Source organism: Castor canadensis, chromosome 6 (genome assembly GCF_047511655.1).
Source record: "Castor canadensis chromosome 6, mCasCan1.hap1v2, whole genome shotgun sequence".
Lineage (NCBI taxonomy): Eukaryota > Metazoa > Chordata > Mammalia > Rodentia > Castoridae > Castor > Castor canadensis.
The window spans coordinates 12,557,916-12,584,769 of record NC_133391.1 but is presented as its reverse complement, the minus strand read 5'-3'; the positions used below and the strand labels follow the sequence as shown (position 1 = coordinate 12,584,769).

General features: G+C 44.1%; 1 protein-coding gene across 5 annotated transcripts in view; it reads left to right on the top strand.

The window, feature by feature from the left end:
* The window catches only part of LOC109686981 (general transcription factor II-I repeat domain-containing protein 2B-like), a 57,863-nt gene that overhangs the window by 28,534 nt on the left and 2,475 nt on the right, over positions 1-26,854 (top strand). For 3 of the 5 annotated variants that reach the window (XM_074075758.1, XM_074075761.1, XM_020164575.2), the window contains 9 exons: positions 316-344; positions 2,299-2,353; positions 3,221-3,264; positions 7,573-7,650; positions 19,739-19,795; positions 23,346-23,423; positions 24,766-24,849; positions 25,396-25,579; positions 25,849-25,877. In XM_074075758.1, coding sequence (XP_073931859.1) covers positions 316-344; positions 2,299-2,353; positions 3,221-3,264; positions 7,573-7,650; positions 19,739-19,795; positions 23,346-23,423; positions 24,766-24,849; positions 25,396-25,579; positions 25,849-25,877 — 638 coding nt within the window. The remainder of the gene's footprint in view (positions 1-315; positions 345-2,298; positions 2,354-3,220; positions 3,265-7,572; positions 7,651-19,738; positions 19,796-23,345; positions 23,424-24,765; positions 24,850-25,395; positions 25,580-25,848; positions 25,878-26,854) is intronic. The other 2 variants (XM_074075760.1, XM_074075759.1) reach the window with 2 other exon arrangements.

Genomic DNA, 26,854 nt, shown 5'->3' with positions numbered 1-26,854 from the left:
AGTTTATTAATCACACCTTGTCACATTTTAAAATTTGAGCCAGTTGTATTGGCACACTGCTGTAATCCCAGCTACTCAGGAAGTGGAGATAGGAGGATCATGATCCAAGGCCTCTCCAAGCAAAAGCACAAGAGTCTATCTGAAAAATATCTAAAGCAAAAAGGTCTGGGCGCATGGGTCAAGTGGCACAGCACCTGCCCAGCAAGCGCAGTGCCCTGAGTTCAAACCAGAGGAACCCAAAATGCTGCCTGTGCACATGGGTGTGACTGTTTCTTCTGCTGTTCATGTCGGGTAATGGTGTTGGTTTTCTTGCAGACCTTTCCTAAATGCCGAGAGCCTTCTGGGTAAGTGAAAGTGTCTCATCCTTTGTGGTGCCCAGAGCCCATCTGCTTCTCTTAATGGATGTGCTCACTGTGGCCCACATCTTGATTTTTTTCCCTCATTGGGAGGCTTTCTGGGCTGGGGGTGTGGGAGGCCCTTTCAATCCCTGGTAACCTCCGCCAAAAAAGGGAGGTAACATGTGACCCTCCAGGGCTGGGACAGACGTCTGCAGGGAATTTGCAACTCATGGAAAAATACACTGACCAGCCAGGAGATCCAGGACACTGCTCCTTGTCCCAGCCCCATGTCAGGGAGCTTCTGTGTCCAACCTTAGAAGACCGTGACATCCACCTTGTCCTTTCCCCAGAAGCATGTGGCTGCTAGGGAAGGTCACCGGATGCCTTTGAGTACCAACTCTGCATACTCCAGGCATTGTTAGGTTTGGGCAGGAATCTTGGATTCGTTCCTGTGCTTCTGAGACTCAGGTCTGTCTAACAGAGAGCCCCAAGGAAGGAGCTTGAATGGCTTGCTGAGAAGGGCTTCCTTGGCACACTGGCCCTTAAGCTAAGCAGGTTGTCAACAGGTTGGTCCCCTAGGGAGGCCCACATCATAGGAACAAAGCTATATGGCAAGTGCTTGTGGGAACTCAGAACCCGTCTGACTCTTTGACGAGTGACACTGAAGAGAACCCCCACACACACCAACCAAAAGTAACTTTACCAGAAGCATTCAGAGGCCACCTCTTATTTTCTCACATCGTTATTTCAGAATGTAGTTGCAATCCTTGGCCAGTTGCTGTTCATGAAAGACCAGCGTGCTGAGGCCACATAGGTAAAGTGGCACGTCAGCCTGGAGTGAAGGGGGAGACAATTCCCAGGGCTGAGCACAGAGGGTGACAAGGTGTGCTCCCACCATGCACAAAGTCTGTTTCTGGAACAATTGTGAGTTCCTGTAGTCCTCTAACTCACAGTAAAAGAGGGACTTTGGTGGTAAGTGGCCATGTGACTGTCATCCCAGGAAACTTATGTCTGCTAAAGAATAACAGCAGTAGCAGCTGACACCTTAGTAATTGCATGGTACAGACACTGTTCTAATCACTTTGCATGTGCAGTCATCTGTCAGTATCTGTGGGATAGTTGTTCTAGAACCCCGCATGTGAATACTAAATCCTGCATATAAAATGGTGTAGTGTTTGCACAGAACCTCTGCCCATCCTCCAGTATACTTTAAGTCACCTGTAGATCACTTACAATACCTGGTAAATTATAAATGCTACATAAATACTCGCTAAACTAGCCTGGTGCTGGAGGCTCACACCTGTAATCCCAGCTACTTAGGATGCAGAGATCAGTAGGATCACAGTTTGAAGCCAGCCCAGGCAAATAGTTCAAGACCCTATCTCGAAAAAACCCATCACATAAAAGGACTGACAGAGTGGCTCAAGTGGTACAGCACCTGCCTAGCAAGCCTGAGGCTCTGAGTTCAAATCTCAGTACCACGAAAAAGAAATACAGTTGTTAGACCATATCGTTTAAGGAATAACGAGAAGGGGGAAAAGTCTGTATGTGGTCAATACATTTATTCTCTTTCTGAATGGGATTCTGACTCATGCTCGGTTGAGTCTGTGGATTGAGAACTCTTGGGTAAGGAGTGCTGACTATTCATGAATCCTCACCATTTTCATGAGGCAACAGAGGCACAGAGAGGTCTAGAGACTTACTCTGGGTCGCTCAGCAGGTGAGCCACAAGGCTGGGATCCTTGACCATTTCTGGACCTGTCTGCTCCCCATCCTCATCAGGAGTCCCACTCAGGGCCTCAGGACTCAGAGATGCTGAGAGTCGGTCTCCTCTCCTCATTCCATGATGACTGCAGCTGGGAGCTCTGTTTTCTCTGTATTTCCTTTCAGTTTATATGACTGAATGTTTGGTCATATTTCAATGTGCTCAGAGAGTTGTACCTTTTTATTTCTTGCATAGGTGACCATGGGGCAACAACAGATGCTGAGAGATCAAGGCAACCACCAAATGAAAGGTAAAGAATAATAAAGAATAAAGTCAGGCATGGTGGTGCGTACCTGTAATCCCAGCACTCAGGAGGCTGAGACAGAAGTATCATATGTTCCAGGCCTGCCTGGGCTACATAACAAGACCCTGACTCAAAAAACCAAAAAGGACCAAGCACAGTGGCTCACAGTTGTAATTCTAGCTACTCGAAAGGCAGAGATAGGGAAGATTGCTGTTTGAGCCCATCCAAGGCAAAAAAGTTGGTGAGACCCCCATCTCATCCATTAAAAGCTGTGAGGACACATATCTGTCATGGCAGTGTAAATAGGAGGCTTGTAGTTTGCAGCACATGACAGCCCTTTTGCTAAAGCAAACAGGGCTGGGGGTGTGACTTAAGTGGTAGAGCACCCGCCTGGCAAGTGTGAGGCCCTGAGTTCAAACCCCAGTACCACAAAAAAAGAAAAAGAAAACAGAGGAGGAAGGGAGGGAAGAAAGAAGGAAAAAAGGAAGGAAGGAAGGGGGAAGGATAAATAATAAATACATATCCAAACACCAAGTAATGACTTTTACATAGTGGGAAGGCTTTATTACAATATTTAAAATACAATATGAAGGGAAAATAATAATAATAAAAAAAAAAGAACACAAACTTCAGTAAGAAGGTTTATATGCTGGTCTTATTTCAAAAATGCAGAAGGTCACAGGACATCCTAAGACTTCATGCAACTGACACCTTTAATTCTATAACCAGTTACTCAGTGCGTCAGTGTTAAAGTTGAGATAACTTTACATTTGGATGACGGGGAGGGGATGTGGTGCCATGAGAATTCAACATTGAGAGCCTGTGGTCAGTCCTCATGCTGCCCGTCTTGACCAGGGTCCCTTCTCCTTGCAGCTGTGGCCCCATCAATGTGAAAAGTGAACCCATGGAAGAGTCTGGTAGGTACAGCAATGCTCTCGGGAGCAAGTATTTAGCAAGCTATCATTTGGCTGCTGTCTTTTGTTTTGCTTTTTAAAGATGAGAACTGAAACATGTATTAACTTCATCTGGGATTTATTTCCAGAGTACAAGTTGAGTATCCCTTCTCTGAAAGACTTGGAACCAGAAGTGTTACAGATTTGGGATTTTCTTGGGATTGGGAATTTTTTGCACAAATGTATAAAGAGAGATTGTGGGGGAAGGGCCCTAAGTCTGAACACAAAATTCATTTTTGTTTCATATAGGCCTTATCCACAGAGCCTGAAGGTGACTGGATACAATATTTTTAGCACATCTGTGTTTTGTAAGTGATCCTCACATGAGGTCAGGCATGGAATTTTCCACTTAGGGTGTCACGTCAGCATGCAGGAGGTTTTAGATTTTGGAGCATTTCAGATTTTTGGATTGTTGAGATGTTCACTTATAATCATATTTGACTCAAATACCTAAGTAAAAGAGTCTTCTAGTTCAGCAAATACTAGCTATTAAGATACTGTTCAGTGCTAGGCCCCAGTGACTCATGCTTGTATCCTAGCTACTTTGGAGACTAAGATTGGGAGGATCATGGTTCAAGGCCAGCCTAGGCAAATAGTTGGTGAAAGCCTACCTTGAAAATGCCCAACATAAAACAGCACTGGTAGAGTGACTCAACTGGTAGAGTGCCTGCATAGCAAGCATGAGGTCCTCAATTCAAACCTCAGTACCACCAAAAGAAAAATTTAAAAAACACCAACCAGTTCAAAATGTAAAGTTAAAATTCAACCCAAGGTAATCCAAAAGGAAAACAAAACTGAGTAAAAGGGAAAAAGGAAACTTCAGTAAGTAGAATGGAGCTCAGAGTCTTTGGCAGGCCAGGATCATTCACGTTCAGCAGGCCGCAAGTCCTGGGGAGGACTCCTCTGTGCTGTGGCCACTCTTCCTCTGTTATACTCAAGAGTCCTTTCACCCTAGCTGGGGCATTTGTGTTCCTCCCATCCTCACACCCACCATGCTCAGTGGAAGTGCCATTTCTACATGACTAAAAACAGTAGCCCTTGTCCTCTGAAGGCAGTTAGTCAGCCTTTTCTCACCTTGCAGAACACCTGAGATAATCTGCTTAGAAGAGATAAGGGTTGCTTTGGCTCACAGTTCTGGTGGTTCCGGTCCAGGATCAGTTGGCCCCAGTGTTTTGGGCCTGTGGCAAGACAGCACAATATGGTGGGAGTGTGTGGTACAGCACAACTGCTCCATTCATGGCCAGGAAGCAAAAGCAGGAAGAGGCTGCCATCCCACAGTTCTCTTCCAGGTCACACTCCCAATGACCTAAAGACCTCCCACCAAGACTCACCTCTCAGTGGTACCACCACCTCCCAAGAGTGACAACTTGGGGACCAAGCCTTTAACACATAGGCCTTTGGGGAATATTCAAGATGGCAACTATAGCAGTGGTACTGGAGGAGACCCAAGTTAATGGAAAGAACCGAGCCAAGCATTGTGACTCAGCAGAATTCAGCCGAATCTTAATCTATTAGTAACAGGACCAGCCTTCAACTCTGGCCCTGGAAGCTTTTCAAAATTCAGACATGTTCAGCCTGGGTCTTGGATGGTCACAGTCTCCCGTGGAGGCTCCTCAGAGAAATTGGGAATTCCCATTTGGGTGGAAATGAGGAATTATGAATATGTCCCCAGGGCCATGTCAGGGACCCCTAGCTCCCCCCTCCATCTCTTTCCTGCCCAGCTGCATGAGATGTTCTCACCCCCCTTGAAAGAGGCCCCTTTTGTGCAGGCCTCCCTTTGGAGATGTGGTTCCTTGTGGTGGTGGGGGGAACATGGGCATTTCATGACACAATAGGAATTGATTCCAGCTGCCTGAGTGGTTCCAAGTGCTGGCTAGCTATTTAGATCATATTTCTTGGGATATTTGTGTTGGACTGGCTACACAGAACGAGTAAATCAGATGATGAATTTTGAATTTCCTTCTTCCTTCTTTCCTTCTCTTCCCTTTCTTCCCTTCTTTTCATCTTCCTTTCTTCTGTCCTCCTCCTCTTTCCTTCTTTCTCCTCCTCTTCCTCCTTTCTTCTCCTTCCTTTCTTTCCTCTTCTTCTTCTTTCTTCTCCTTTCTTCTTCCTCTTTCTCTTTCTACCTCCTTTCCTCCTCTCTCTGTCATATTTTGAAGAAAGCCTAAAAGCTTTCAGGCACATTATTATTTTTTTTTCTCTTTTTTGTGTGTGTGGTTCTGGGGTTTGAATTCTGGGCCTCTTTCTTGCTAGGGAGGCACTCTACCACTCCACCAGCCCTCAGGCATATTTTACAACTGTCAAATCTGGTTTTGATTGCTTGGATTAAATACAAAGGATTTTTTTTTCATGACAGCACAGCTAGAGAACATGTTTATCAGTTGCTTCTGTTAGTAAAATTGTTAGTTTCTAATTAACTTGGAACATGTACTTTTCATTAACAATGTATTATAAAATATTACAAACCTAATACACATTTTAAATAAAAAATAATTCAGACAAGTTTGTATATTTGGAAATATATCTCTGTTTTCCATCGCTAAATTCATGGCTTAGGCATCAATAACAAAAGATATTAACAAGAGAATACATGCACATTACTAATTTTTTATGTGACAGTGTCTTGATAAGTAACCCAGGCTAGCCTCAAACTTGAGATCCTCCTGCCTCTGCCTCCCAAGTGCTGGGATTACAGGCGTGCATCACCACACCCAGAAAAACTTTTTTGGTGGCACCGTGTTTTGAACTCGGATTCATGCTTGTTAGGCAGGTGCTCTACCATTTGAACCACTCCACCAGCCCTTTTTTGTGATGGTTTTTTCAAGATAGGATCTCAAGGAACTGTTTGCCTGGGCTGGACTCAAACTGCGATCCTCCTGATCTCTGCTTCCTGAGTAGCTAGGATTACAGGCATGAGCCACTGGCGCCCAGCGTGATTATCAAATTTGAAATGTTTGCTCAAAAATGGTAACTTTGAATTTTCCTGCAGCATAAGTAGTTCCTTAAGTTTTATTGAAGAATGTTCCTCATAAAATCTAAAGGCACTTGTCCAGCCTCTGCTTGTATCCCGATAACATCCATCATCCACAGCAAGTCATATAACCAGTCCCGACCTTAGAGGGCACAGCAGAAAAGGGGAGAGCCACTTTGCAAAGAGGCAACATTCAGGATGGGAGAAGTCTAAGGCTAATTTTTGCTATCAGTCACACCTTTCCTTGATAAAGGCTTTTGGTTTCACTGATGCAGTTTATCCGGGGTTTTTTTGTTTGTTTTGCTTTTTGTGTTGCTGGGGGCTACACCATGGCCTTGAATGCATTCTAGGCAAGTGCTCTATCACTGAGCTACATCCCCAGCCCACTCCCCAGGTTGGAAATCCATTTCACCATAGTGAATATGTTAAGATTATATCTTTTGAGGGGCACCAGTGGTTCACACCTGCAATCCTAGCTACCTGAGAGACTGAGAACAGGAGGATCTAGGTTTGAGGTCAGCCAGGGCAAATAGTTTGAGAGATCCCTATCTCCAAAATAACGAGGGCAAAGTGGACTGGAGGTGTGGACCAAGCAACAGAGCACCTGCTTTGCAAGCGTGAAGCCCTGAGTTCAAATCCCAGTCCCACCAAAAAAAAAAAAAAAGATTATACCTGCCAATTCGAATTCTATTACAAAAGAATACTTACAGCATTTCATGTAACTGCATACATCTATTCAATGATCTTTTTTTTCTTTTTTGTGGGGCTGGGATAAAACACAGAGCCTTGCACATGTTAGGCAAGTGCTGTACCACTGAGCTACACCCCTGGCCCCATTATTCAAAGATCTTGAAAGGGTTGTTCCTCCAAACTGGGGCCAGAACTGGAAACCAAATTCACCCCCCACTCCTTCCTTTCACCTTCTTTCCTCCTTTCCTTTCATACTGAGTTTGTATTTTATATTGATGTCATTCATATTACTTTATATGTGCCTATACATGGACTTGTAAATATTCATTTATAGATGTAATTAAATAACATGTATATGAAGTACTTATGTTATTTATAGCTTAATATCAGTAAGGCCAATGCATTCGCACTGAGACCTATACGGCCTCCTGCTAATTATAACTTTGCTGTGTTCTTCATAGAACTGGACCTCATAGTCACCCTGGAACCGGAAGCTATGGTCACCATAGAACCCGAAGCTGTGGTGGTCATAGAACCGGAAGCTTATTTGCTGGTTGCGTTTGGTGCGTTTGGCAGGACACCTGATTGTATGATTTCCGTTGCCCTCACAGGCATTTCACCGAAGGCACCAGCTGTGTCAGTGAAGGAAGAGTCAGAAGACCCTAATTACTGTGTCTATAATGTGCAAGGTAATGCTGCCTTAGAGCCTTAGATGAATGTTCTTCTGCAGTCGTTGTTCGTTATTTGTGATTGAAAATGGTGATTACCACCCATGTGAAAAACAGGCCAAGACAGCCAAGAGCCAGGTGTGTTGATTACAAAGAACCGTACTGCCATTTCAGTACTTGAATTTGTTCACTATATATTCTTTTTTTTTTTTTTTTTTGATACTGGGATGTGAACTCAGGGCCTACACCTTGAGCCATTCCACCAGTCCTTTTTTGGAATGGGTTTTTTTGAGCTAGGATCTCAGGAACTATTTGCCTGGGCTGGCTTCGAACCTTTATCCTCCTGATCTCTGCCTCCTGAGTAGCTAGGATTACAGATGTGAGCACCAGCGCCCAGCTCATTAAATATTCTTGTTTTCTATGTTCCCCAATACTTCTCACTTCATCCTCTCCTAACCAGTCTGCCCTCCCTCTTTCTGGGACAGTATTACAGAGATGAGAGGTAAGAAATGCAAATGCTTGTCCTCTGCCTCAGATGGGAACTCAAGGGCTGGGATATGGCTCAGTGGTAGAGCTCTTGCCCATGCATGAGGCCCCAGGTTCCATCCCCAGCCCCCCAAGAAAATAAGTGAGAGCAGGAGACGATTAATTCCAAATGCACTTCAGAGAGATAGTACAGGCTGGTGACCTGTGCAGCTGTGTGGCTGGGTCCTCCACACAAAGACCCAGACTCCTGCTGGCCTCATTCCCAAGGTGTTATGTTGGACAGTGATGGCATTCTTCTTCCTTGAATCCCTCTGATGTGATTATCAAATTTGAAATGTATGCTACAAGAATCTTAGTTTTAGCTGGGTGCCGGTGGCTCACGCCTGTAATCCCAGCTACTCAGGAGGCAGATATCAGAAGAACAGTGGTTCAAAGCCAGCCTGGGCAAATAATTTGAGAGACCCTATCAAGAAAAAATCCATCACAAAAAAGGGCTGGCGGAATGGCTCAAGTGATAGAATGCCTGCTAGTGAGTGTGAGTCCCTGAGTTCAAAACCCAGTGTCACCAAAAATAAATAAATAAAAAAGAATCTTAGCTTTAACACTTTCCTACAGCATTAAGTAGCACCTCTCCCGTTCACATACTCTTTTTTGTGCGAGTATGGCTCTTTTATTTGTGTTTTGTTTTTAAGAGATAGGATCTCACTGTGTAGCCTAATCTGGCCTTGAACTCATAATCCTCCTATCTCAGCCTCCCAAGGGCTGGGATTACAAGTGTGTGCCACCACACCTTGTCTGTCTATGGCTCTTTATCACCTACAGAGAGTTCCAATACAGAGTTCCAATTATACAGTAGCATTCCTGCCCCTCCTTCCAGCCTCCTGTCTTCCATCTGCTCTTCCCTCCACAATCACCCTTCCTCCATTCTTTGGACACTATGGTTGGTCCATGATTTGCCCAAATCCTCCTTCACTGGGCTTTTGTATAACTCATTCCTGGCATCCTCCCTTCTCTCTCTGTGACTTCTAGTGAGATCCCACCCTCCCTCTGTGCCCTGTGGGCATCTCCCTTCCTACAGACTGCTCATCTGCGGTCTGCTGGGTCCTGTTCATGCCCCTGTTTGAGAGTTTTCTCACATGTGGTGAGCCCAGGAAGGCACAGCATCCTCCTCCAGCCCTGAGCCCAGGACTGTATACACACTGGGTGTTCACTTGTGCTTGTTGAGCTGGGGTGTCCTTCATCAAGAATCTGTAACTTTTGGTTGTAAAATACTGTTGGGAGCCAGGCATGGCAGAGCTCACCTGTAATCCCAGCACTCGGGAGGCTAAGGAAGAAAGATCACGAGTTCCAGGCCAGCCTGGGCTACAGAACAAGACCAGTCTCAGAAAAACCAAAACCAAAAACCAAAAATAGGAAACAACAAAGCTTACTGTTCGTTTGAAGAAGTTCTTGTGATTAAACCATGTCTTGATTCCCAAGAATCTTACATATGAAGTTAAGTGACCTTGGTAATGATCAAAATGAACAGGGTTCTTACAGATTCTGCTCCCAAGGCAGCAGCTAAACAAGTAAATGTTGAAGTGGATGGACCTGTGATCATGCCATTTCAAATTTTCAGAGAGAATTGTTACTCTAAGAAAAACATGTAGGGAACTGGGGCAGTGGTACAGCATTTGCCTACCATGCTTGAGTTCCTGGGTTTCACCCCCAGCACTTCCATAAATAAATAAATAAATAAAATCATGTGTGTGAGGAGTTGGGATTAATAAAATGATCTTTTAAAAAAAATTAGAAGGCACGTATGGTGGTGCACAGCTATAATCCCAGCTTCTCAGGAGGTGGAGGTAGGAAGATCTCTGTCCAAGTCTGGCCTGGGCAGAAGCATGAAACCCTATCTGAAAAAAAAAAATCCAAAAGCAAAAGGACTGGAGCTAATGCAAGGCCAATCTCCAGTACTGGAACAAAAAAAAAAAAAGAAAGAAAAATGTGGAGTTTAAATGTGTAGTTTGCTGTCTTTCTCTGGCATGGCTTTGTCATGACAAAACTACACGGGCTACCTTCTTCGTTACACTGGAAACTTACTTCTCAATACCACAGGGTACTAAGGTTTGACTGTCCCAGGTGCCACAGCACTGAGTGCTTTTGTAACCATCGAGATTAAATGCTCACACTGATAGCAAGCACCGATAGCTTCTTGTAGTCTTTAAAATACTGGGCAAATTTTAAATCCATAAAGACAGCACATCTGACTGGCCCTTGGGGAGCTCTCAGTAAAGTCACCTGGGCTCCACAGAGCGCCATCGTGTCGTCAAGGCATGACTTGTGGGAGGGAAAAGTAGACAGAAGTCCAAGGGCAAAACATGGACAACGCACATTGACCTCTCGTCTCCTGTCTTCTGCCCCGGCCTTCCTTGTTTACATGACGCCTTGGTGACACCACGCTCGGTCACATAATGCAGAATCATCTCTTCTGGATGTCAGATGATTAGCAGCCCTAATTTCCCCATCATACACAAGACAGCCACAGGTTTGGGACATGTTTGGGGGCCACTGAGCTACCTACCACACCTACTATGAATAATTGTATGCCAGTGAATGCAGCAAACCTAATGAAATGCGCACACGTCTGAAACTGACTAAAGATAAAACAGAAAATGTGGATAGTCATACAAAAAGTAAAGAGTTTGCAGGAAGAACCAAAAACATCCTATAATCCGGGTGCAGTGGTGCATTCCTATAATCTCAGGAGGCTGAGGCAGGAAGATACTGAGTTTGAGGCCAGCCTGGGCTACAGCAAGACCCTGTCTCAAAAACTGGAGAGTCTAAGAAGATGGAGTAATGGCACCCACACTTTGCCAGCATCTTCCAGGAAGCCACCTAAGAAGAAGGTCCCCATCAAGGTTGTGACAATAGAAGACCCTGAGCTTTCAGTACTGTTCAGATAGAACCAATTTTTTTCTTGAAGAAAGGTGGCATTGGCAGGCAGAACAGAGGGAGAGAAAGTCCTCTCCAGGGGACCAAGAGCACAGGACACACAACTGCAGAGGGCGGGAACTGTGGCGACAAAAAACAATCAAAAGTCACAGACAACACACACTGTGATTTCAGTAGTAAACAGATCGAATTTTATCTAATCAAAAGGGGAGAGGATATTGAGACTGGAACAGGAAGACTGAAGGACTGAGCAAGAGGTCCAGCAGGGACAGTGTGGCAGAGAGAAGGAACAGACATGAAAGAGACTCAGAGACACAGTCAGTACCAATCCTCCTCCCACCACAGCCCAGCCAGCCGGGGGTCATGGTGGCCACCAAGTGCACGGGCACAGGGCAGTTGCTCAGGGCCACTGCATGAAAATCCTGGGATGGCAGCTTTCGGGACCACAAGTCCCTGCATGGCCTGGTCTCTGGGGACCCGGCAGGCATTTACTGAGTGCTGGCCAGGATTGCTGAGTTAGCTGCAGAGGAAACTGACTCAGAGAGGAAAACAGAAGCCACTTCCCATCTGGGCAGGGATCCAGAGGTGGAGACCTGAAGGACAGAGCCCAGAGGAGGGTTACTGAGAAAGCACCCCCTCTGGTTGTCAGGTGAACGAGAAGGCAAACAGAAAACCAGGTTACACACCCTCACTGGGTAGAAAAACAAGTTGGCACAGATCCATAGTTGCACTGCAGCCCACGGTGGCATCTTTAGAGGACTGGGAACCTTTTTATTTAAAAACATTTTTTGTGGGGTGGGGGGATTGGGAATTGAACTCAGGGCTTTGCAAGGCACACCTCCAGTCTATTTTGCTCTGGTTATTTTGGAGATAGAGTCTCACAAAGTATTTGCCTGAGCTGGCCTCGAACCTCAACCCTCCTGATTTCAGCCTCCCAAGGAGCTAGAATTACAGGTGTGAGCCACTAGAGCCCAGTCTATAGAGACTTCTAAAACTAATGTGATTGGTTTAAATATTCATATATAAATATTTTCACTCTATTTTTATGCAATTTGTTTTTAACTCATTTATTTACTGTGGTACTGGGATTTGAACTCAGGGCTTCATACTTGTTAGGCAGGTGCTCTACTACTGAGCCCCTCCACCAGCCTTCTTTGCGTTTATACTCCTAATAACTTTAGCCTGTCTCATCCTGCTCTGCTTTTTTGTTTTTGGTCTTGTTGTCTTTCATTCTGTTTTGGAGACAGTCTCTCCCCATAGGGCCCAGGCTGGTCTGGGGTTTCTGGCCTCCCTGCCTCTCCTCCCAAGTACTAGGACTACAGATATAAGCCAGCCACACCAGGTTTTGATTTTTAATTTTCAATCCTCTTTTCTTCCTCCTCATTTCTCTGTCCTTATTTATTTATTGGTGGTTCTGGGGTTTGAACTCAGGGCTTCACACTTGTAAGGCAGACACTCTACCACTTCAGCCACTCCACCAGTCCTATTTTTACTCTTTTTCTCTCTTCAGTTAGATTTCTCTCTGTTTATCTTTTCTCATTCCTCTGTTCCCCCTTCTCTAATTATTGTCATAGTTTTAGTCGGTGGTCTGATGGATATTATTGTTATTATTTTCTCTTTCTCACGTAATGCTAGCTGGATCATCCTTTTTTTGTGAATAGCCAAGGAAAAAATGCAATTTATTAACACTCAACAAAGTGTAATAGTTTTGAAAGCAACTAATATGTGTATTTGTCAATATGAGGACATTTTAAGTTGAAAGAGAACTGCATTTCTATATTTTTTGTGCTGGGATGCTGGGGTTTGAACTCAGGGCCTTATGCTTGCTAACCTACCACTTGAGGTACTCCACCAGCTGGATCATCTTTATTCCCTTCTTTCACCTTCCCCCCCTTCTATTTTTCCTTCCTGTTCTTCCATTTTTTTTATTTCGCTTTTACTATTCACAAGTAGTATTCCTCCTCCTATTTTCTTTTCATCCCTACTACCCCTATTAGCCAGTATCGTCTTATCTTACAAAGTAGTATCTTTGCTTCTTTTTTCCTCTAAGGCTGTTGGGAGTTATGGCAGTGATGGTTTTAATCAGGTATTTTCTGTACCTCCATCGCGCATGTGTCTATCAGTTGTGGTTGTTTCTACACCTAGACTTCTCTTTTCTGAGTGGTGCTGGAGATTGGGCCTGGTGCCTGGATCACACTAGGACTATCTGGCTACATTCCCACTTCAGTAATGAGAAACTGCACCTCCACCCTGCCACCACCCATCCCTGCCTGAACATTGAGAGTATTTCAACTGAAAGATACAGGAGATTAAAAACTCCAGCTACTTGACCCCAGATGCACAAATCCCAGTGTGGAAACACAAGAAATATGAAACGACAAGGTAACATGACTCCTCCAAAACCAATGACTGCAGCAGATTCTGAGGATAGTAAAGCAGATAAGATCCCAAAGAGCTCCAAAGAATGATGATAGGAGTGACTGATGAGATGGGTGCAGTGGCTCACACCTAGAATCCTAACTCAGGAGGCTGAGATGGGGAGGATTGAGGTTTGAGGCCAGCCCAGGGAAACAGTTCATGAGACCCCATCTCCCAAAAAAAAAAAACAGCAAAATGGACTGCAGGTGTGGCTTAAGTGGTAGAGCACCTGCTTTGAAAGTGTGAAGCACTGAGCTCAAACCCCAGTCCCACCAAAAGAAAAACAAAAAAGAAAAAGAGGAATGTCCTAGTCTAGTCAAATATTGAGAACCAAGTACCTTATCAGACTTGGAACCCCACAGCTGGGGTTACATAAAAATAAGAAAGTACACACAGAACATACAAGACCTCTGAGACACCATTAAAAAACCAAACCATGTCAGGTGCCTGTGGTTCAAGCCTATAAATGTAACTATTCAGGAGGCTGAGATCAGGAGGTTTGTGGTATGAAGCCAGCCCAAGAAAATAGTTCATGAGACCCTATCTTGAAAAAACCCTTCACAAAAAAGGGCTGGTGGAGTGGCTGAAGGTGTAGGCCCTGAGTTCAAACCCCACTACTGGAAAAAAAAAAAACTGTGAATCATGGGCATAGAAGAAAAGATACAAGCTAATGGCAAAGAAAGCATATTCAATAAAATAATAGCATAAAATATCCCAACTCTTGAGAAAGAGATGGTCATGCAGGTACAGGAGGCTTTAAGAACACTAAACAGATGAGCCTAGGAAAGAACCTCCCACTTCATATTTTAGTTAAAACATTAGGTATACAGAAAAAGGAAAGAATACTGAAAGCTGCAAGAGAGAAGGCAAACCCATTAGAAAAATAGTAGATTTCCCAACAGAAACTAAAAGCCTGGAGTACAGGCTGAGGTGTGGCTCAAGTGGTAGAGCACTTGTACAGCAAGCTTGAGGCCCTGAGTTCAAACTCCAGAACCACCAAAACAATAAAAGCCAGGAGGGGATGGAATCGTGTACTGCAAGCCCTGAAAGGAAAATAACTTCCATCCTATATTACTGTATCCAGCAAAGCAGTGCTCCAGAATTGAAGGAGTGGCTCAAGTGGTAGAGCACCTGCCTGGCAAGCTTGAGGCCCTGGGTAGTGGAGTTCAAAGCCCAGTACTGCCACAAAAAAAAAAAAAAAAAAAAAAAAAAGCTTCATAATTGAAAGAAAAATAAAAACCTTCCATAATAATCACAAACACAAAGAATTCATGAGCACTGAATCAGCACTGCTTCTCCAGTGCTGATCTCTACACAATACCCAACGGGATTGTACGTAAAGAAGTGGAAGATAAACACAAACATGAGAATACTGGAAAGAATAATCTCACTAGAAGAGCAGACAAGCAAATGAGGATTAGGATAGCATCAAACATCATTACACAAACAACAAAATGACAGGAATTAGTATATACCTTTTAATGATAACTCTAAATATTAATGGTCTCAATTCTTGAATTAAGACACTGGCTTACAGATTGAATTTAAACAAAAAAAATGACCTAACTACAAGAAACACACCTCACTGGCAAAGACAAACACAGTCTTAAAGTAAAAACATGAAAAAATATGTTATGAGTAAATGAACACAAAAAGAAAGCAGGAGAAGGGGGGAGAGGAGGGAGGGAAAGAAGCAAAGAAAGTAGGAAAAAAAGAAAGGGAAGGAAAAGGAAGGAAGAAAGGAAGGGGGAGTGAAGGAAGGAAGGAGGGAAGGAAGGAAGGAGAAGAAAGGAAAGGAGAGAGGGAGGAAGGGAGACGAAGGAAGGAAGAAAGGAAGGAAGGAAAGACAGAAGATGCTAGAAAGATCTCTCATTCATGATTCAGCAAAATGTTGTTAAGATGGCACGCTGCCCAAACCCCTTGAGGATTCAATGTACTCCTCAGGAAAATTCCATCCACATTCTTCACAGAAATAGAAAAAACAATCCTGAAATTCACATGGAAGCACAAAAGACCCAAATAACCGAAGCAATCCTGAGCAAAGAAAAGAAGAGCAACACTGGAGGTATCACAGTGACTAAGTTACTACAGAGCCATGGTAACAAAAACAGCATGGCATCGGCACACAAACAGACACCAAGACCAGTGGAATAGAAGACCCAGAGAGAAGTGCAAGTAGGAATTGATACCTGATTCTTGACAAAGCCACCAAAAACACGCATTGCAAAAAAGCCAGCCTCTGTAACAAGTGGTGCTGGGAAAACTGGATATCCACATGTAGAAGACTGAAACTCCATCCCTATCTCTCACCCCATACAAAAATCAACTGCAAAAGGATCAAAGACTAAGATGAGTCCTAAAGCTTTGAAACTACTAGAGAAAAACATAGAAACATCCTCAACATACAGGCCTGCCTAGCAAGCCCAAGGCCCTGAGTTCAAATCCCACTACACCAAGAAGAAAAAGTTTTGACAGTCCCTGTATAACTCAGCAAGCTTTAGTGTATGCCAAATTACATGTTAATTCCCAAGAGAACTGAAAACCTAATGCCCAGCCAAAAGGTAGAAACAATCCAAATGTCCATCAGCTGATGAATAGGTAAACAAAATATAGTCTAGCCATGCAGTGAAATATTACACTGCCACAAAAAAGGAATGAAGTGGTGACATGAGCTGCAGTGTGGATGAACTTTGAAAATGTTATGTAAGTGAAAAGGCCACTGTATGTGGCCACTGTAGAAGCCACATGTCATGTGATTCATTTATGTGAAAGGTTCAGAAGTCCATAGAGGGCTGGCAGAGTGATTCAGACTGTAAGAGCACCTGCCCAGCAAGTGTGAGGCCCCGAGTTCAAACCCCAGTGCCACCAAAAAAAAAGAAGAAAGAAAAAGTTCCATAGAAACAGGAAGTGATTAATAGTTTCCAAGGTCTGGAGAAAGCAGACAGTAGGGAAGTCACTGGTAATGGGCCACGGTTTCTTTGGGGTGGTGATTAAGATGTTTTAGAAGTAGTGATGGTTATTGTACAACCCTGTGAATATACCCCAAACCAACAAATTGTACACTTCAAGAGGGCAAATTTTATGGTATAAGGATAATAAATAAATGAATAAGCCAGTCATAGCGGCACACAATTGAAGGTGAAGAAGATCACAAGTTTGAGATTACACTTTAAAAGCCAAGTGCTGGTGGCTCACTGCTGTAATCCTAACCACTTGGGAGGCTGCGATCCGGAGGATCTCGGTTTGAGTCCAGCTCACACAGGAAGTTCACAGGACCCCATCTCAACCATTAGCTAGAAATGGTGGTGCACCCGTCATTGTAGCTATTTGATTGGGACCAGGAGGATCACAGTTCTAGGCCAGCCTGTGCCAAAAAGGTCACAAGACCCCATCTCAACAGTAAAAATCTGGGCATGGTGGCACACGCCTGTCATCATCAATTCAGCAGGAAGCATAAAATAGGAGGATCGAAGTCCAGGCCAGCCTGGGCAAACTGTAAGATCCTATCTCCAAAATCACCAGAGCAAAAAGGGCTGGAGGCACGGCCCAAGTGGTAGAGTGCCTGCCTAGCAAATGTGAAGCCCTGAGTTCAAATTCCAGTACTGCCAAAAAGAAGAGATTTATTTAAGCAGTAAGAGAGAAACCTATTCCATATAAAATTAATCTGTGTCTATAATCTGCATAAATGCAGAAGACAATAAAAAATAAATAAATTGTAAGAAAACAATTAGTTTTCAGTTTTAACTTGTGACTTGAGCAGTCCATCCAACACCCACTCAGTCCATGTGAGCTTACTGTGGGGTCCAGATGGAGAATATTTCTGCTGTTCTTGTCCTTTCAGTAAATTGACCGCAATCATCTGCTACTCATTTACTTTTTTTCTCCTTATTCTAATTTTTATATTAGAATTAAGATTTTATGAAATCTTATTAACTTTTCATTATATTTTATTGTTACAGAATGTACACACCATAACGTTTACAGTAGCCACCTTTCAATGCACAGTGCAGTGACTTTAGAGGACATTCGTGCTATGCAGCTGTCACCACCTCGCTTCCCCAACCCTTTTCATCTTCCAAACTGAAACTGTGCCCCCACTAAACACTCACTCCCCATCCCTCCTTCTCCCGCCCCAGGCAGCCACCTTCTACTCTCTGCCTCTGTGAGGGTTTTTTGTTGTTTTTGGTTTGTTTGATGGAGCTGGGATTTGCACTCAGGGCCTCACACTTGCAAGGCAAGTGCTCTTACCACTTGAGGTACACCCCCAGCCCACTTCTGGTTCTTTATTTCTTGCTTAGCAATAAAGCTAAAGAGCTGAGAGAGGTGTAGCCTATCTATAATCCCAGCTACTGGGGAGGTAGGAGGATTGAAGTCTCAGTCTGACCTCAGCAAAAGCAAAAGACCCTATCTAAAAAACAAACAAAAAACTAAATTGGGAGACAGAGATCAGGAGGATCATGGTTCGAGGCCAGAAGACCCCCATCTCCAAAATAACCAGAGCAAAATGGACTGAGGAGCGGCTCAAGCTGTACAGCGCCTGCTTTGCAAGCGAAGCCCTGAGTTTAAACCCCAGTCCCACCAAAATAAAAAGAACCTAAAAGCAAAAGGGCCAAGGGTGTGCCTCAAGTACGCAGCAGTTGCTTAGGAAGTCGGGCAGGGGAGGGGACCCAACCCAAGGCCTCTCACGGGATGCGTGCGCTCCGCCACCGAGCCGCACCCCAACCCCAACGCGCAAGTTTTGTCGCGATCCTAGTGTGAAAGAACGATCAGATCGTCAAACGACTAGAAATGGGGAGACGCAAGAGTTGGACAACTTCTTTTTGTTCCATTACGATAAAACGGTGGATCGAGCAGGCATCATCAACAGATGCTAAATTTAAAAGAGTACTCACGTGGTCTTAACGTTTCTCCTGTTAAAAACTGAGCCGCAATGTACTGGAAGAAAAAGGCTCAAACGGCCACGCGGCACTCCACACAGGGCTGACTTCCACTTGCCCCTCCCCGCGTGCGGGTCTCCTTATAGCAGAGGAAAGGAAGTGACGTCAGACTCAAGCTGATTGGCTGCAGTAGGCATTTACCTAATATGGGCATGGTCTGATCACCTGGAAGTTTCTGATTGGCTGAAGTGTGGCTGCTGTGATTGGCTGATCTTCTTTTGCTTGGTTATAAGGACATGCTCTTGTGTTAGGCTTTGATTTCCACGAGGTATGGAGGCTGCGTTGGGCCAAACTGTATCGCTCAGGTGTGGCAGCCAGTTAGGATCAAATTCCCCTCGGGTTAACATTCCCACGGGAGGCTTATTGATTGCAAGAAGGAAGAGAAACAGTGGGGAAATGAGACCACACCTAACCAGGTGATCAAATACACCTGGAGCTAATGGTGAGGAGCTGTCAGGCAAACTTAAAATGGGGAACATGGTAGTGGGGAGGGCGCCCTGTTCTGCACGATGCCAGGGCCATGCACTGTGCAATGAAGACGTAGAATAGCCAGTTTTTACTGACAGTAAGAAACAATGGAGAAAACAGATAAACTTTAAAACCAAGGTAAGAGACCTAAGCAGGCACCACCACCAAGAAAGAAGCCTCACTTTATTCCCTAGCTGGCCTGTACCACAATCCTCCTGTTTGTGCTCCCAGCATAGCTGGGTGACAGGCATGCACCCCTGTGCCCAGCCACTGTTTGAGATGGGGACTCGTGAACTTTTTGCCTGGACTGGCATCAAACAGTGAACCTCCCTACCTTAGCCTCCCTCATAGCTAGGATCATAGATACGAGCCACCATGCCAGCCAAGAAAGAGTCCCTATTTTTTACTTACCCACAGTCTTACTTGTAGAATTGTTTGTACATGGAATCCTACCACTGCTGGGACTTATTTACTGTAAACCCCCATGGGCACAGGTGGGGTCCACACAGATAAACAGGATTATACACACCTGTGATCCCAGCACTAAGACAGAAGGACAGTGAGTTCCAGGCCAGCCTGGGATACACAGCAAGACCCTGTCCCAACAACAAAATGGGATTGCACAGGAAACTGGGTAGGTGGGTTTCATTATACCATCTCCACTTTGGGTACCTGAAAATTTCCACAGTGAACATAAAATAGCGAAAAGAAGTAGAGAAAGGATGACCTGCTTAAATTTTGTGCAAGGAGTGGAAGTATTTCGTGGATCTTCCACTGTGGCCTTGTGGCCTTGGTGCTGTATTAATGACTTCTTTTTTCCAACTTGTGCTTCTGTCATTCTCATCTGTTGCTTATTTTCCTTTCAGAAAACCGCTGCTCTTCTGCAAGCCGTGAAGTAATAGGAGCAGAGTTACCAATGGAAGGTTAGAAAAGTGAAGCTTTCTTTTTCTCTCCCTCCCTCCCTCTCTCAATTTCTCTCCTTCCCTCTTCTCTCTCTCTCCCTCTCCCCTGTCCCTCCCTCTATTTTGGAGTTTGCAGTATTTTATAGAGAACACAGTCTTAAACATGTATGTTTGAAAATAAACAGTGACTTCCTGACTTGCCTGTCTCAGAAGAGGTTGAGCCTTTGTCCTAAAAATAGTATTAAGGACTCTAGTTCCTTATGTGACCATCATGACCTGAATGAAAGTTGACTTCACACTGGTGCTTAATTACACGTTGCTTTTTTTTTTTTTTTTTTTTTTTGCTATGGGGTCTTTGCTATGTTGCCCAGGCTGGTCTTGAACTGCTGGGCTCGGGATTCTCCCACCTCAGCCTCCTCAGTAGCTGGAACTACAGGTGTGCATCACCACAACAGACTCATTTTGTCTTTTCTCCATAAGTGTTAAGTGTGGGACCCAGGGTCTCATGCAGCCTACGTAAGTGTTCTACTGCTGAGCTACATCCCCAGCTCCATTTTGATTTTTAATATACTATGCTAAAATTCTTTTGAATAATGTGGAATATTTTTCTTCAGTTAAAAGAAAAGTTTTCTAGGACTGGGATCTGATGCAGTGGATACTTGCTAAGTATGCACGAAGCCCTTGGTTCCTCCCTAGTAAAATGTTGTAATTATTTCCTACATTCATTTATAGATCTTAAGAATAAGCTGGGAGATTGCACCTGTAATCTCAGCTACTGAAGAGGCAGAGATTGGGAGGATCACAATTCAAGGTCAGCCCAGACAGAATGTTCATGAGAACCTCATTTTAACCAATAAAAAACTGGGCATTGGTGGTGCAGACCTGTTATCCCAGCTTTGCAGGAAGCATAAATAGAATCATGGTTAAGCCTACCCAGACATTGAGAGCCTATTCAAAAAATAAAACTAGAGCAAAAAGGGCTGGAATGTGGCTCAAGTGGTAGAGCGCCTGTCTAGCAAATGTGAGGACTGAATTCAAACCCCAGTACTGCCAAAAAAATTCCTGAAGTCTTAAAGGGGTTTCTGTATGTCCAAGTTGAAGTTAATAAAGCTAGAGGCATGGAAAATTTGTCAGTTTAGTGACAAGGCTGTCTTGAATTTAGGAGCTGAATATCTGTCTTAGACAGTAACAAGTGTAGTCCCACAGGAGGTTTGTTGCTAAGTCAAGAAAACTCTCCAAAGTGCTAATGGTGCCCAGCTGTATGTTGTCATTCTTGCCTGCCAGAAAAATTGGTTGGACTTCCATGGAATAATAAGCTGTCAATCATCCTGGGGTCACTGGCAGGATAAGAGGGGACACACAGTTTGTGTTTTTTGTTTTTTTTTTTTTCAATACAGGGTATCCATATAGCTGAGGCTGCCCTAGAACTCATGATCCTCCTGCCTCAGACTCCCGGGTGCTGGGATTACAGGTGTGTATCACCACACCTGGCTCAAACATTTTTTTTAAAAGCTAGTAATTCCTGAGGACAAGAATATATTATGAATACAGGAATTGCAAACAGAAGGGTTCCTGTATCCATGAATGTGGGTAACTCTGTGTTATTTGATAACATCTGGAAGTTTCTGTCTCTGCATATCCTTTATTAGAAAATTCCTTGAAAATTGAAAATGGCTCAATGTAGAGTGCCTGCTTAGCATGCATGAGGCCCTGAGTTCAAAACCCCAATTCCATAGAAAAAAATCCCTATGAATTCTTTTATGGCCCTATTACCATCCCTTATGACATCAAAACCCCCTGAATATTTATTACGTATGTATTTAAAATGCCAGGATAAGGTATGAAAGTGGTAAACTGAGTTTTTTGGGTTTTTTTTTTTTAATCTTTGTGGTTCCGGAGTTTGAACTCAGGGCCTTGTGCTTGCTAACGCAGGCACTCTACCTCTTGAGCCACTCTGCCAGCCCTATTTTGTGTTGAATATTTTCAAGATAGGGTCTTGCTTTTTGCCCAGGCTGACCTGGAACTGCGATCTCCCCACCTCTGCTCCCTTGTAGTCAGGATTACAGGCATGGGCTACCTTGCCCAGCCCACTGAGAGTTCTTAACAATGAATGTCAATTTAGAACTTTTTTTCCAAGAGTCCCTGCAGCTTCTCTCTTCACAAACAAGCAAGGACCCTGAAGCCAATGTCCAGATGGAAGGTTAGTTGTAAAATCCTTGTCACAGTCATTGCTAAGTGTGGCTTTCAGCCTTTCTGGAAGGCTTGCTGTGGGGAAGAGATTGAAGTCCATGTGTAGGTGTGTGTGTAAGAGAGAAAGACAAGGACCCTAACGCATGGACATTTGATGTGACACAATTAAGCCATTCAAATTAGCGCTGGGCCACAATGAGACCAGACTGTGCTCTATAAAAGTAGGGACAGAATTCCAGATGGCGAGCAGGTGAGAGGAGAAATGAGAACAAGCCAGATCAACTGAACAATTCGTCCCTGTCTGTCAGATACCTCAGTTGGGATGGACCAACCCTTGCTGGTCAAATTCAAACTTTTTTAGTGTGCTGGGTGCCAGTGGCTCATGCCTGTAATTCTGGCTACCGAGGAGGCAGAGATCAGCAGGACCACGGTTTGAAAGCCAACACGAGTAAATAGTTTGCGAGACCCTATCAAAAAAAAAAAAAAATGCAAACAAGGACTGGCAGAGTGGCTCAGGCAGCAAGAATGCCTGCCTAGCAAGTGTGAGGCCCTGAGTTCAAATCCCAGTGCCCTAAAAAAAAAAACTGAATTCAAATATCACATTTATCATTTAACCAGAAAATGTGTGCTGTCTGATGAAGCCTTTCCCTAATTATGTTAACTCATGTTTCATATGGTGTCTGGTTTTCAAATGATCTCTGAGGTGTGTTTACATAACTTTGTTCCTTCCTTCCCCTTTCAGCTATGAAATACAAAATTTTTTGAGGTAGGGTTTCATTATGTAGCCCAGACTGACTTTGAACTTCAGTCCTCCTACCCCAGCCTCCTGAGTCTGGGATTATAGGTTTGAACCTATAATCACCCATAGGTGTGAACCCAGCTGCAGGAAATGTAATTTTAACAGCCTTCATTGTAAATAAAATTAGACAGATGGAAGCATCAGGTGAAGAATGAAAGCAAAGTCCCCGTGCCTTTCTCCTTGATGTTGACAGTGATATATCAACTTCTGCCAAGCCACCATGTTACCCTGCAGCTCAGTGTTCTTCACAATCCAAAAAAAAAAAAAACCAAAAACTTGTATTTATTTATTTCTTTTGGTGATACTGGGATTTGAACTCAGGGTCTCCAGCTTGCTAAGCAAATGTTCTACCACTTGAGCCATTCCACCAGCCCTTCAATTCAAGAAATCCAGTCTAGGCTTCTGACCAAAGTAACATTTTGATATTTCTAGAAGCAAACTGGCCATATTTCCCAGAAGTTCTAAACTTCAGGTAAGAGGCACAGCTGTAGTGGTAGAGCGCCTGCCTAGCAAGTGTGAAACTCTGAGTTCAAACCTCAGTTCCATGAAAAGAGTAACCTAAACTTCTCTGTCTGTTTCAAGAACACACCAACTTGTCCAGTGTGACAACTTCTGCCACGGGTGTAGAAGATCTCAAGATTGTGCAAGTGACAGTTCCAGGTAGGGACGTTTATTTGGTTTATCATAAGTTGTATTACGTTTTTCCTTTGGCCTTAACTATTTAATGACATGGGTAAGTCTCTTGTTGTTTTGTTGTTATTGTTGTTTGTTTCTTTGGCTGGTTTGTTTTTGTTTGTTTGGTTTTTTGTTTGGCAGGACTAGGGCTTTAACTCAGGCTTTCACACTTGGTAGGCAGGTGCTCTACAAATCGAGCCACTCCGCCAGCCCTGTTTTATGTTTTAGGTCTCTCGAACTATTTCCCCGCACTGACTTCGAACCACGATCCTCCTGATCGCTGCCTCCTGAGTAGCTGGGATTATAGACATGAGCCACTGGCACCCATCTGTTTGTTTTTCGCTTCGTTCACTTTGACAACTAAAGAATAATAATTCAGGAATATAAAATATGTTGCAGGTTACACCAGGTATCTTGCTGATACCACACATCGTTAATGAGATGTATAGCTTCTCCAGGGCCTGCCTGGATTACTCACTTCAGGACAGGCAGCTTCAAGCCCCAGCTGCCTTTGAATTAGAATTGGCCACAGAGGTGACATTTTATTTGCTGCACTCATTGAATAACCTCCTATTCTAAACATGTCTACTTAGATCTATCTGCAGAGATGCACAAGAATCTAATAGCATAGTTCCTTCAGGGCAGGAAACAGAGCTGAGAGAGTGGGGGAGAGATGCTTCTGTTTGCTGTTTTGTGTCTCTTGAATTTTGACCCATGATTATTTTTGTTACTCAAAATCAAATAGAACAGGATCAAGTAGAATAGAATTTTAAAGTATTTAAAAAGATCCCCTGTAGTCCTAGTACCTTATATTCCTTTTTCTTGTCATATTGCATTGGCAAAGATTTGTATTACAGTGTTGAAGAGTAGTGGTGTTGTACCATGTTGTATCTTCTTTTTGTTCAGTACTAGGGTTTGAACTCAGGGCTTCATGCTTGCTAGGCAGGTGCTCTACCACTTGAGCCATTCCTTTTTTGTGATGGGTTTTTTTCTAGATAGGGTCTCAAACTATTTGCCCAGGTTTCAAACCGTGATCCTCCTGACCTCTGCCTCTTGAGTAGCTGGGATTACAGGCATGAGCCACTGCCCCCCAGCCCATGTTGCGTCTCACACAACATCAAAAGCGTTCCTTAAGCGTAGCATGGAACATGGTTATGTACTGTTACCATTCGGAAAATATTCTCTCATCTGTAATGGCTTCCACTCAGAAGTTTCCAGAATGCTTCATTACTGCTGAGAGTAAAGTGAACGATGAGCCAGGTAAATGCCTCTAACATCTTTCTTGGGGAAAAAAATGCTTTCAGAACCTGGTTGTGTTTGTTTTTAGAGACTGAAAAGGAAAGATTATCAAGCATTGAAAAGATTAAACAGCTACGAGAGCAAGTCAATGACCTCTTTAGTAGAAAATTTGGTAAGTTTTTTTTTTATACTTTTTACATATCCAGAATACGTAAATGCTTCTTTTTTGGGGGAGTGGTACTGAGGTTTGAACTCAGGGCTTCACACTTGCTAAGCAGGCACTCTATCACTTGAGCCACTCTTCTAGCCCCTGATTTTAAAATCTTGGCAATAAAGATAAAGCACAAAGGCCTGGTATGGTAGTGCACACTCATAATCTCAGCACTGGGAGGCAGACCAGGAGGATCGTGACTTCGAGGTCATCCTGAGCTACATAATAAGATCCTATCTTTGGCCAGACACCAGTGGCTCATGCCTGTAATCCTAGCTACTCAGGAGGAAGAGATCCGGAGTATCACGGTTCAAAGCCAGCCATGGCAAATAGTTCTGTGAGACCCTATCTTGAAAAAACCCTTCACAAAATAGGGCTGGAGGAGTAGCTCAAGGTGAAGGCTCTGAGTTCAAACCCCAGTACTGCAAAAAAAAAAAAATACAAATTACAATCTGGGAAAAGTAAGCTGCATACTCAACCAGTTTTATGTCATGTGTCTCGTCCCAGGGGAGGCAATCGGTGTGGACTTCCCCGTGAAAGTTCCCTACAGGAAAATCACCTTCAACCCTGGCTGCGTGGTGATTGATGGCATGCCCCCGGGGGTGGTGTTCAAAGCCCCCGGGTACCTGGAAATCAGCTCCATGAGAAGGATCTTGGATGCTGCAGAGTTCATCAAGTTCACGGTCATTAGGTCAGTAGGGTCCTGGGTTCGGTCACAGTGGACAAGTGGCACCCAAGGAGTTTGTCCCAGGGGCTCCCTGCAGATGACTCCTGGCCACACCACACCTCACCTGTGTTTTGTCACCACTTCTGCAAGGTGCGTTTGTGGTCCCACCCAGTTCCAGCTCCCATAGCACCTAGCACTGCACTGACACTCAGCAAAAGTGCGCCAGTCAAAACTCAAGGGACACAGGGGACAGATGAGCTAAATCACCTTGACCAGTGTCTCTTTCTCTGCAGACCCCTTCCAGGACTGGAGCTCAGCAATGGTAAGTAGTCTGCGTGATGACAACGCCCCAGCACCCATTATGCTGGGGACACATCTGGGGTCCTGGCTTCTGCAGCCTAGAGCCTTGAGACTTTGAGCAAAACTTGTCATCTTTCATATGAACTTTTTTTTTTTGGCATTCGCACATGGGAGGCAAGTTCTCTACCCCTGAGCGCCACCCCTGCCCAGTTGTATGTACTTTATTTTTCCTTGCATGTTATGCACTTCTTTAATTCTGTCACCTGTATTTTTTTTTTTCACAGTGCTCAGGATCAAACCCAGGGTCCCACACTTGCTAGGCAAGCCCTCTGTCACTCGAGCCACACCCCCACTCCTTTCACTTTCATTTGTTTTTCAGACAGGGTCTCATGCTTTTGCCTGGGCCAGCCTTGCACTGTGACACTCCTACCTCTGCCTCCAAGTAGCTGGGATTACAGGCGTGCACCACCACACCTGGCTTACATTTTTTTAATGAAATTTTTCAGCCAGGCATGGGTGGCTTATGCCTGTAATCCCAGCTACTCAGGAGGAAGAGATCAGGAAGATCAAGGTTTGAAGCCATCCTGGGCAAATAGTTCAGGAGACCCTATCTTGAAAAAAACCCATCACAAAAAAGGGCTGATGGAGTGGCTCAAGATGTACGCCCTGAGTTCAAGCCCCGGTACTGCAAAAAAATTAAATTCTTCTTTTATGATATTGGGATTAAACCCAAGGTCTGGCACTTGCTGGGCAGGTGTTCTACCACTTGAATCATGCCTCCACCCCTTTTGCTCTTTAGGGGTTTTTTTGGTTTTGTTTTTGTTTTCAGATAGACTCTTGTACTTTTGCCTGGACTGGACTCAGACTGTGATCCTCCTACCTCCACTTCCCAAATAGCTGAGATTACAGGCATGCACAACCACATCCAGCTTGTTTTTGAGATAGAGGCTCACTAAGTTTTTGCCTGGGCTGACCTCAAACTGCAATCCTCCTATCTCT